This window comes from Dipodomys merriami, unplaced genomic scaffold (assembly GCF_024711535.1).
Source record: "Dipodomys merriami isolate MVZ:Mamm:240054 unplaced genomic scaffold, mDipMer1.0.p SCAF_36, whole genome shotgun sequence".
Lineage (NCBI taxonomy): Eukaryota > Metazoa > Chordata > Mammalia > Rodentia > Heteromyidae > Dipodomys > Dipodomys merriami.
In genome coordinates, this window is record NW_027205159.1 from 11,577,812 (window position 1) to 11,590,552 (window position 12,741).

The 12,741-nt window shown below is 40.7% G+C and overlaps 2 gene segments (V, D, J or C); both read left to right on the forward strand.

Annotated features, from left to right (window-relative positions):
* The first annotated feature begins 3,869 nt into the window (after positions 1 to 3,869).
* LOC138804250 (immunoglobulin kappa variable 1D-33-like) lies at positions 3,870 to 7,400 on the forward strand. The segment is given in 2 exon segments: positions 3,870 to 3,954; positions 7,111 to 7,400. Coding segments are annotated over 2 exon segments (375 nt in total).
* A 4,671-nt stretch (positions 7,401 to 12,071) lies between these two features.
* Positions 12,072 to 12,678, forward strand: LOC138804251 (immunoglobulin kappa variable 1-9-like). The segment is given in 2 exon segments: positions 12,072 to 12,126; positions 12,251 to 12,678. Coding segments are annotated over 2 exon segments (477 nt in total).
* The last annotated feature ends 63 nt before the right edge of the window (positions 12,679 to 12,741 follow it).

The following is a 12,741-nucleotide window of genomic DNA, read 5'->3' on the forward strand; positions in this document are numbered from 1 at the left end:
GCTTTGTATGTCCCTCCCCCACGGTATACCCCTATTTTCACTGTATTTGATGTTGGTATAATTTGTGGAGGGGAAGGGAAAAAACAAATTGTTTAAATAGGTATACAGGTGGACCTATTACAACAATGATGTGCACAAAATATTATGTCGAAAAATGACCTTTACATCTTCGGCGGGGGTGGGGGGGGAGATAGGAGGGCAGGGATGGTAAGGGGAAATAAAAGAGGAGGCAATTTAAGAAATGTACTCATTACCTTGCTCATGTAATTGTAACCCCTCTGTATGGTATTTTCACAATTAAAAAAAAGAAAAAAAGAGAAGAAAAGAGAGAGAACTGGAAACAGCAAATGTCTTGAAGCTCACTTTGATAAGCATCATTTTATATGCTCATATGTACATAGCTATTGAATGCTTATGTTCTTCTCCTGAGAACATACTCTTCTGTTTTCACTATGTGAATCTTTAGACTATTGTTAAATTATGTCCAGATGTAATTATTTTTCTTTTACTATCCATTGCTTTTCCTTGTAGGTTTATAGGCTTAACCTACGTTCCTAGGTGTCAGGTCTGTTTTAATTAGTACAACTTTTTCCAAGGCTATTGTTGCTAATTATCATGTTTATCCAATGTATCTTATCATTGGAGGCAAATAAAAATTTTCCAGGTCTTCAAATATGAAGTCAAACAAGAACCCAGGGATAGTAATTATTCCACCTGTACATTCAGATGGTACAAAGGAGCAAACAGGGAATTTTCCCTCAGCCAATCAGCTTTTCCTTCTTCAGCCAAACTCATGGTTTCTCTCCTTCACATTGACCAACATTCTGTGGAAAAGTAGCAAAGAACTGGGTTCTCTCAGTTAGCTCTGTCCTCTCTGCTTACTTCACACTCCTGGATTCTGTGCTTACTCATCACTTGATGGGTTGACAATGGTGTGGTGTTACTGGGAGGTGGTAAAAACACCTAGTTGGATGAAATAGATTTGTGGGACTGTCTTTAGGCCTAAATCTTGCCCTCACCTCTTCGTATGTAACTTTTGATTCATGTTTGCCATGAGTTGAGTAGCCTCTACTAGATGGTCCCACATCATGATGTTCTGCCTCTCCATAGGCCAAGGAAAGTAAGGATTGAGAATGGAAATCTCTGACACAATGAGCCCAAATAAATACTGTCTTTCTTCCCTTAGGTTGTTCCTGTCAGGTACTTGGGTTCAGACACACAAATATTAGGAACTCATCTATATATACTGACTAGCAATCTGTACTTTAATCAGGTAACAAGGATCCATACAAAATTTCAGAAACTAGGCTTTAGCACTTGCCTATTTGGCTAAGAAGATCTTAACTTGGAAAAAAATTATTTAGATATACACAACTATTTATCAATACCATGATCTCAGGCCTCCAAATAATAGTGGTTTTAGAAACTTGAGGATATATCAAGACTAAACAATTACTAAACATTTTGCCTATAATCCCCAAAGGTCACAGAAGGAAATAAGTGGATTGAAGTTGAGGCTATATTGGCAAATTATTATCACAACTCTATCTGAATGAAATCTAGGCATTGTGCTACCATCTTATACTTACGGCTACAAGGGAGGTACAGATAGATGGAACGTCTTTACCTTTATCTGATAGACAAAACTAAAACAGAAAAGGCTAGGTGTATGGCTCATGGAGTGTGGGAGGTTGGGGAGCGAAGGGATGGTGGGACAACAACAAGGGAATGGTTAACAATGATCGACAAGTAATGTACTCATTGCCTTACTCATAGAACTGTAACCCCTCAGTATAGCATCTTTAAAATAAAATGAAATAAAAATAAAATAAAAAAGAATTGCTTAGCAAGCTCAAGGCTTTGGACTACAAGCCCTTTACAAATGTTTTTCTGTGTTGGGCATTTTGTGGCCTGAATTTCTCTATGCACCTTGATCTCAGATGTTACTTATGAACTCTAGAAGTGACTCTTTGGCCACTGTGGAAGATCAAACAAAATCCATGTCAGAGGCAAGCTGAGTGACTTGCTCAAGAGCAGGTGGCTCATGCCTATACATCCTAACTACTCAGACATATAGGATGTCAGCAGAAAAGTCCATGAGACTCTTATCTTCAATTATCACTGGAAAACCAGAAGTGAACATGTGGCTCAAAGTGGAGAGTGCTAGCCCTGAGTTCAAGCTCCATTAGTGACCAAAAAAAGTATGAATTGCTAATGAATATAAGTACTTGGGTTGTATGCCAAAAAGTTTTTGAGTGTGTTAATTCACACTATTTTCGTTAAAAACCAATTGCTTCACTATAGATATTTATAAAACAATCGGAAACAGGAGAAATAAAAAATCTACAAAAATATATGAATAAATAAAATACATTTTAGTTCATTTATGGAAACATCCAAGGAATACTTAGTACTATTACCAATATTACAGAATTATATAATGTAATAGACAATAATGTATGGTAATACATAAATGGAGCAATAAAATGTGACTTTATATGTGCAATAAAGACTTATCAAATATCATTAAGTTCACAGTTAAAAAAAATCAGCATATATCCTTATGGGCCAGATAATTTAAAATATGCATATAGATTTATTTATTTATTGCTGCATACATACATATATATGTGTATGTATATCTATAAATATCAAGAGAAAGATGCATCATGTGCAGATACACACACAGACACACATAAACAAACACAAATTATGACACATTTGATGAAAATAACTTAGCTTGCTCAGAGCCTGTCCTAAAGACAGAAATGTCAGAATGCAGAGCATGGAGACTTTTTAGGAAACCTATATATTGTTAACCTATATATTGCTAAATAATCTTATATCTACACATACCATTGTCATGAAAAGTTCAAGAAAACAGAAGTACTTTGAATTGAAAGATTGAAATGTGGGCTATGTCCATTTTACAATATGCTAACTGCTAATTCTGCTTCTGTAAACCTGCTTGTGCTAACACTGACTCTTCCCCTCCCAGAAATAAGTTAAAAAGTTACAAAGTCCAGATGCAGGCCGGCCCAGGGACAAGGTCTGCAAACGTAGATATGTTCTTCTAAATCCCTGTTTAGAAACTCTCAGCAAGGGGACTCAAAATAAAGACCATCTGGCGAGCCCAGCAAACTAGGGAGCCTGTAACTATATGGACTCCCCTCCAGAGAAGCCTCCCCCCTTAGGGAACCAACTAGTTTTCAACAAGTGTTACAAAACTTCCCGAGCAGAGCTGAGCCAATCCTGGGGAGCCTGGGGTCTTATGCTAATCCTGTGGTTTTTGTCTTTAAAAGTGCCTGTAACCTCTGCTCGGGGCTTCCAGTCTGCCTTGGACAGGGAGCCCGTTTGCGCAAACGCCTAATAAAATCCTCTTGCTTATTGCATCTGCTGGTTTGGAGTCTTGGTTCTTGGGGTGCCCTCCTGTTGAAGAAAGCATCCCAGTGAGTCTGGGGTCTTTCAGAATGACCTTTTATGGTAGTTCTTCTGCATTGTCAAATGGGTAGGATAGCTTGCAGATTAAGAAAGTGTATTTCTGAACCTGTCTGTGAGAAACTCTCTAGATAGAATTGACTGTGAGAGGAAGATCCACCTCATAGTCCACAGCTTCTTTCAATAGGATGCAGTCTCTTGTGCAATAAAAGACCAAGGAGGAGGAAGGAGAACATTCACTCTGCTTCTTGGGTGACATGATGTGAGCTCCATTATACTCTGCCCATGTGGCAGAGTAAAATGTCTAATCTAAGACTGAAATAAAGAATTCTTCCCTTCAAATTGCTTTTATTAAGGTCTTGTCACAGCAATTAAAAGTTAAGTACACATCTTTATAACATGTTTTAACTTACTTTGACCAATGATATAAGATGAATGCTGTACTGAAAGCATTTGTCATCACCATCTCTGGGTTGCGAGTGACGGCTATTATTTTAGTGGAAACTTTGGGAATTTGTTAGATAACAATATGGTGAGGTAGATTTCTTTAAAGAGGGTGTATAAGTGTGGGAAACTAAGTTTCTAAGCAGAGGGTGTAGAATAATATCCCGAACTCATCGATTTAGCCTCAGGAGGATGAAATGTGGGTGTGAATAAGGCAGGAGAGCTGCAGGCCAGGAGGTGGGTTCAGAACACTGGTACCTGGTTGCCATATTCTTGGAGCAGGAAGAGAGTGGCAGCTCTTCTCTGTAGGCGGCAAGTGTGTATAGAGCAAGGTTTCCCCCTACAGGCTCCATGTACAGCTCCACTCTTTTTTTCATGTTTCAAATCAAGTGTTGTATTTTATTCTTAATAAGTTTTTTTTTTAATTGTGAAAATACTGTACAGAGGGGTTAAAATTACATGGGCAAGATAATGAATACATCTCTTATCAAGCATTGTAGCCTCCTCCTTTGTTTCTCCTTCCCATCCCTTCCCATCCTCTCCCCACCCCCCACCCAATCCTCCCTGCTACCCTTCTCCCCCCCCCCCCCCCCCCGCCGCACCAAAGTTGTAAAGTTCACTCTTCGACATAACGACTTGCACATCTCATTGTTGCAATGGTTCCACCTGTGTCCCCATTTAAACGATTTGCTTTTCCCCCTCCCCTCCACAAATTATACTGACATCAAATACAGTGAAAGCAGGGGTTATACTGTGTGGGAGGGATATACAAAGCAACAAAGAAATAACCTCACCTTATCTGACCTTTTCTGCTTGACTCAGACATATACTAGATATTGCAATTAAGGGAAACCATAGGACCTATGTTTCTTTGGGCCTGGCTTACTTCATTTAATATAAGTCCATGGAATGGGAGAAGAGCTTCACTAGCCGTACAACAGACAAGGGTCTCATATCTAAAATATACCTGGAATTCAAAAAATTAAGTCCCCCAACAACAACTCTTCAAAGAAACAACTACCCAATAAATAAGTGGGCTAAAGACTTAAAGACATTATGTTGAAAAACGAACTTCACAACTTTGGCACAGGGTGAGGAGGGGGGAGGATTGGGATGGTAGGGGCGATGGGAAGGGATGGTAGGGTAAACAAAGCAGGAGGTAACAATGCTTGATAAGAAATGTACTCATTATCTTGTCCATGTAATTGTAATCCCTCTGTTTTTCTTTTGCAATTTAAAAAAACAACTAGCTCAGCATGAACCGCTGGTTCTCCCCATTTGTTCTGTGTCATGCATGAATAGTGACAGATTTTCCTTTACCACTTAAGCCCTCCACATGCCCTGGCACCTATGTTTCTTTGGGCCTGGATTACTTCACTTAATATTTTTTCCAATTCTTTCCATTTCCTAACAAGTGGGGCAATGACATTCTTTCTGATGGAGTCATAGAATTTCATTTTATATATGTACCACATTTTCTTGTTTTTTTTTGGGGGGGGGTCCAGTCGTGGGGCTTGAACTCTGGGCCTGGGTGCTGTCCCTCAGCTGTTCAGCTCAAGGCTAGCACTCTACCACTTGAGCCACAGCACCACTTCCAGCTTTTTTCTTTTTGCTTATGTGGTGGTGAGGATTGAATCCAGGGCCTCATGCATGCAAGGCAAGTGCTCTACCACTGAGCCACCTTCCCAGCCCCCATGTACCACATTTTCTTGATTCATTCATCTATTCAGGGCATTAGGATTAGTTCCATATCCTAACTATGGTAAATAATGCTGTAATAGACATGGTTTTTCTGATAGCTTTGGTATGACCTTGTTTGTGATTGTTTGGGTAAATTCTCAAAAGTGGGATTGCTGAGTCACATGGTAGCTCTATGTGGAGTCTTTTGAGGAACTCCCATACTACTTTCCAAAGTGGTTGAACAAGTTTACACTCCTACCAACAATGGGCTTCCCTTCTGTCCACATCCCCTCCAGCATTGTTGTTACTAGATTTCTTGATTATAGCTATTCTAACTGGGGTGAGGTGGAATCTCAATATTCTCTTCAATGATATTGAAAGCAAAAATTCACTATCACACTCTTTTTATGAAGCCAGCATAACCCTCATCCAAAACCAGATAGGGATTCATCAACAAAAGAGAACTATAGACCCATTTCTTTGATGAATATGGTCACAAATCTTCTCAACAAAATATTGGCAAATTGACTTCAACAACTTATCAAAAAAATCATACACCATGATCAACAGGATTCATTTCAGGGATGGAAAGCTGGTTCAATATATGCAAATCAATTAATAAAATTCAACAAGAGCAAGGATAAGTACCACACAATTATCTCAATAGATGCAGAGAAAGTATTTGACAAGATCCAACACCCCTTTATGATGAAAGCTCTGGAAAAATTAGGAATCTATGGAACATTCCTCAATATAATAAAGGCTGTATATGACAAACATACAGCCAGCATTATACTAAATGACGAAAAGTTAAAGCCATTTCCTTTAAATTCGGGAATGAGACAAGCATGTCCACTCTCTCCACTCCTCTTGAACCTAGTATTAGACTGCCTAGGTCATGGGCCTCAAGCAAGAAAGCTTAGGGATTGTGCCCAGGTCCTGCAGCTGTGCCCAGCTCCTGAGGATTTGCATTTGCTCCGGCACAGCCAACTTCCTGGACCCTTCTCTGTGGGGAATAGCAAAGATGGCCTTGAGAGGAAGTTGAGTGGGCAGAGCTGGATTTGTTCAGGTTCAGTGTGTAAACATCTCATGGAAGCTTAGGTGCATGATAAGGTGTGGCCTTTCGGTGATTGGTTGGTTCCATTTCCTCCCCTCCCACGCAGTCTTTTGCTTTAAAAAGGGGATGCTCCCTGTTAATAAAGGAGTTCCTGCTTGACTTGACTCACCCGCTGCGTCTGATTGTCTCCTGGGCTAAGGGAGGCTGGGGAATGGGCGAGCGCTGCACTTACCCCTCCTCGGACCCCGTCTGTCCAAAGACGGACTAAGACCCAACAGTTCTCCATGGTCTGTTCACACCCTGTGCATCAGTCAGTCCCAGTCAGCACACAGTACGAGTGAGCACCCCTGTTCAGCCCAGGGGTTGCTTCTGCTCTGACTCAAAGATAAAGAAGGATAATACTAGGAATTAACAGTGATGCCTCACTCTTCATGGAAACTCCCAGAACATAATTAATTCTGTGGATATTTGGTGTCTGTATTCAATATCAGGTGCTAGATGTGACATCCCCATTTCCCAGTGTCCATCCTCACTGTATGCATCTGTAGGGGACAGTTTCCATCACTTGAAGATCCAATCAGGGATTAGTGATGATTCACAGTGGCAACACCAGGAACAAGGCGATGCTCCCAAACTCTTGATTTATTGGTCACCCAATTTACACTCTGGGGTGACATCCAGATTCAGTGGCAATGGATGGGGAAGAGAGTCTACTTTCATTATCAGCAACCTGCAGTCTGAAGATATTGCAACTTACTACTGTCAACTGAATAATAAATAGTTCAACTCCCACACCAAATATAAACCTCCTGGGGTGGGGGGGGGAGGAGGGAGAAAATGTGAGAGGCTGGACTGACTGAGCTACTCCTTCTGGTGCCTCTGCCTGCTGACAGTGCATCTCAGCCACAGCCAGGCTCTGAAAGTCACTGGGGGATTTGGTAGAGGGGGTCACTGACAACCCTCTCAATGTTGTCTATCTGTCTTCCATCAGCCTCAGGAACACCAACCAGATAATGCTTCTGGTGTCTTATACAAAACACAGATCTGTCCTTCTGAGCCTCTGAAATATGGCATCCAGGTGGATATAATTTGCAGTTTGTCACACAAGAGGCCTTTGCCCGCCTTGTGCTCTCTTTACACTGCTGCACCCACCTGCTAATTTGCATAGTGCTCCCTAAGGAGGACTTTCCTTTTTGAGTCTGAGATGAAGGCTCAGCTTGCCTTTGTCTTGTAGTATCAGGACTCTTAAAAGAGAATTCTTTTAGTAAGCTCCTGGGCTGCTAATGCTCTGGCTCACTGGTAAGGACAGAGGGAGATGAATAATGAAATCATGTAAATTGCAAGGACATGAAAAGAACTAGATGATCATATTGAGTGATATAGGTCAGGATGCAAAAGCAAAATAGTGTTTGGTCCTACTTACTTGTGGAACCCAGACTTAAATGATGGTAGCTATGATGGTGGTGATGGTAATGATGGCATTGATAATAATAATAATAATAATAATAATAATAATAATAATAATAATAATAATAAAACATGAATGCCAAAATGGAAAATATCTGAAGGGAAACAGGTAAGGGTGAAAGAAAGGGACAAAAGCACACTAAGTGTAGAAGATGCATTGGTATATAAATAAATAGATATACATGTATATATATATATATATATATACTCACATGTGCATTTGAGTTATGAAGTTCCTTTATACAGTATGAAAAATGGTGGGAGAGGAAGAGTATAGCAATAGAAAGGAAGTGGTGAGTTTTTCAAAATAAGCTGCATTCAGGTAGGGATTCTCATCACAAACTAACCTCGTGTTGTTAATATATGACAATTAAAATTTATCCAACAATAAAATAAGTAAAATTCCATGATTATACATATAAAACTCCTGGGAATCTGCACAACTATTAACAAAGAATGGTAAAACTCCTAATAAAAATCTTGTCCACGGCTATGTCATAAAAAGGCCACTAGATGGCAAACAAATCTCACAAAGAAAAACCTGAAACCTAACCTTGTCAATAGGAGCTTGAAGCCAGGGAGTTCATCTCAGGCTTTCATGGCACACATGGCATGTGGGACCATGTTTACAGAGGGAATTGTGTCTCCCCATATCCACCTTGTAAACTGTAATCAAACCTGAAAAGGATGGCACACAGTTTCTTTTTTTTTTTTTAATATTATTTTATTTTATTTGAGAACATACTGTACAGAGGGGCTACAATTACATGGGCAGGATAATGCATACATTTCTTACCAAGCATTGCAGCCTCCTCCTTTGTTTACCCTTCACCTCCCTTCCCAGCCTCCCCCCTCCCTCCACCCAATTATACCCCCCCCCCACCGACATTGTAAAGCTGGTTTTGACATGACATTTTATACTTCTCATTGTTGCAACAGGTCCACCTGAGTCCTTAAACGACTTGTTTGCCCCCATCTCCTCCACATGTTATACTGACATCAAATATAGTGAAAGCGGGGGTTACACTGTGGGGGAGAGACATACAAAGCAACAAAGAAATAATCTTATAAATGCGTTAGAAACATATGCATGAAAGAAACGAAAACATTAAAATACATATTTAAGGGTTCATTTTCCTAACATCACAACACAGTTTCTTGTAGTGAAGTCATTAAGGGCAAGTCAGAAAGGTGAGGGAAGGAGGGTGGACCCTGCAGATATGCAGCCCTGAAGGGAACATGTGCACACACGCTGTCCAGCTGTGGGAGGTGAGAGGGGGCTGCAGTGTCAGTGCTGTCCCCAGCAGTTCCCAAGAGTCCTCTGCAGTGATCAGGCCACTGATTGTCCTTAAAGGCACAGATGGTGTCCTGAGCTTCATGATGTCAGGCTAGAAATATAACTGCTCATTGTTCCTAGCATTCTTTTTCACTGTCAGAGTTTAAAATGCTGAGTTAGACAATTAGAATTATATTAATTATTGTTTTAGTTTAATAGGTAATTTGCTATATATAAACAATAGATATATAAATTCTACATTCATTTGTGAAGTGCTCCTCTCTGTTCTGAGAGGAATAGACTTTATCTTTGGAGTCAGGCCTCACTCAGGTCCATGGCCCAGACCATTAACACCTTTCTTTCCTGTATGCTCTTTCTTCTTCCAGGAAGATCCTCAGAAATGTTTTCCTATGTCTTCCTTGTTCTTCATCTCTTTCCTTGGTTTTCAGCCTCATCTCTCAGCCAGGTGGCTACATTCCTCACACCTCAGGGCAGTGTAAGCCTACCTGCAGCTCTGATATGAGCCTAGTATTCCAAGTCTTCCATGTATTTCAGTACCTGAAGTCAGTGCAGATTTCAAATTCACAAGTCCCATGCCACATGTCCACACATGCTGAAGGCAACCCTGGAGTGTGGATCTGGAGAATGTAATGTGTTATTCCCAGAGCCACGCTGATTTTAACCACACTCAAATAGATACATTTCAGGTCAGTCTTCCTCATCCTATTATTATGGCTCCTCGAATTTACCAGATGGCCTTCACAACTATCGCAGCCAACTGCCTTCTCCTGGTATTCTTTGGTACCAGCTTTGTCCTGCATTACATGCAAGAGACACCAGATCTCTCCCAGCAAGGGTGGTAGGAGTTATTCATAGGACCATGTGATAAGATTAGAAGTGATATTTCAGAACAGAAAAGGAGGTTGGCATATCTTTTAGGGAAGCTTATAAATCATCATCAAAATTGGGAAAAAAGAGCATTGTAGAAGAATTATGTGAGCATGTGGTGCAGAGAACATTAATATTTTAAAAGATGTAGGTCATCAAATCAAGCCTCAGATGGAGTTCTGGTAGTAAATGGTACTGAAGAAAACCCTGATTGGATAATGAGTTACTCCTGGTCCATTGGTTTTGAAAGAGCAGTGTTATCTTTACACATCATCTTCTCGGACTGCCAGTGGTAAATACCATGTGATCACCCTGTTCATCTACCTCTGGTATGATTGTTTAGATTGTCAAATCTACACAATGGGATGAAGTATGTCCACATGCTAATCTCTATGTGGAGACCTTCTTCGCTTCACTTTGGCTTCACTGTGAATCTCCAGGTTGAAGATGTTCTTTGGTAACTGGGTGGCTCCATTTTCTCAACTCCACACTTGACCTCATTGCAATTTGTCATTTCTGTACCTATATGAATCACATCTCCTAATACAACTTGTGAAAACTGCTTTATTGGTGGTCATGCATATAATACTAGCTACAGAGGAGGCTGAGATCTGACGATTAGGGTTGGAAGTCACCTTGGACATAAAGACAATGAGTCTCTGTCACCAGTTAAACACCAAAAGGTTGAAAGTGAAGCTGTGACTCATTTGGCACAATACCACTCTTGAGCACAAAAGCTCAGGGACTAAGTCAAGCACTATGCCTAGTACACAAAAAAACTACTTGACTTAGGACCTAAAAGACATGTAACTTGAAGGACTATGCAGCTTAAGGAGCAAAATGAAGTTAAAGTAGAGTTGAGTCCTTGGTCTACAGAACAACTCAGCTTCTGAGAAAGAAGAGTTTCCATTAACAGATGAAACAAATGTCCTCTAAAAGTTCAGAATATCTGGCACATACATGCATAATACCCACAAAGCTAGATATGATTCCAGGTGTTTTCCTAAAACTAAAGAAGAAATACCTGAGGTGAACTGTTCTAGAGGGAGGTGATAGGGAAGAACATTCATAAGGGAAGCAATCCAGTCATTTATATGAGTTCACAGGACACAAATGAATGCACCAACAGATTGTCCATATACCTCTGATCAAGACACTTTATTGCACATATTTCAGTGCTACCTTCCATTAAAAACTTTGAAAACTGTTCATTTCTTTCTTTCTATCAATGCATCTATCTGTCTTTCTACCTACAGATGTATTATCACTTTTATAACACATGTCTGTGTACTAATGTTTATTATTAAACCATATAACAAGGTTCAGGCAAACAATTAAGAATTCTGTACCACAAACTCCACTGATACCAGAGTTAGGGACATTCTAAAATTACTTTCCCTTGGAAATGTTTGTTTTTGAGTGACTGATTTAACTGAAGAAAATCATACTAAGTCATGGATAAGTTGAAAATGTTAAAAATTCTATTTGGGGTTGGGAATTGAGCTCAGTGGAAGAGTGCTTACTTGGAAAGTTCAAGGCCCTCAGTTCAGTCCTCAGCTCTGGGGAAAAAAATCTATTCTTATCACAGGCCAACAGAATCATAATGTTTTCTTGTCTCTAGAAACACATTATCTACAAGGACATTGGACATCTGGGTTCTCCAGGTCTGTGCTTTGTCACTGAGATCTGCCAGCTGAAGCTCTGAGTTGCATTGCCAAGCCATGTTGATTTGCATGTGCCCAGAGCACAGCCCACTACACTGGGAACTTCTTCATAGGCTGCTCACACTCTGTGCAGGAGAAGTTCCAGTCAGCACACACCACGGACATGAGAGCCCTTGCTCAGCTCCTGGGGCTCCTGCTGCTCTGGATTGCAGGTAAGGAAAGATGATACTGGGGATTATTCACTGAGTGTTCAGTGGAGCTACTTGGCTGTTCATGGAAATACTTGGACAGCAGAATGAATTAAACTGCTAATGGCTTTTATGTTTCCAATGTTAGGTGCCAGATGTGACATCCAGTTGACCCAGCCACCATCCCTGTCATCACCTCTGGGAGACAGAGTCAAGATTACTTGCCAAGCCAGTCAGGGCATTAGCAATTATTTACATTGGTACCAGCAGAGAGCAGGGAAACCTCCAAAGCTTCTGATCAGTTATGCAACTACTTTGCAATCTGGGTTTCCACCAAGGTTCAGTGGCAGTGGATCTGGGACAGAGTTCACTCTCGCCATCAGCAACCTGCAGCCTGAAGATGCGGCAACATATTTCTGTCTACAGAGTGATAGTTATCCTCCCACAGTGACACAAGTCATCATCACCAAAACCTCCCAGAGAAGCAGAAGTGAGAGGCTGGGCTGCCCCAGCTTCTCTTCTACCTGCACAACTGCCTCTACTCTACACAACTTCTCAGACAGACGCAAACTTTAAAGTTACTGGAAAGTATTGGGACAGAAGTCATGGAGGCATTTGCACACCCTAACTCTCTGTCCT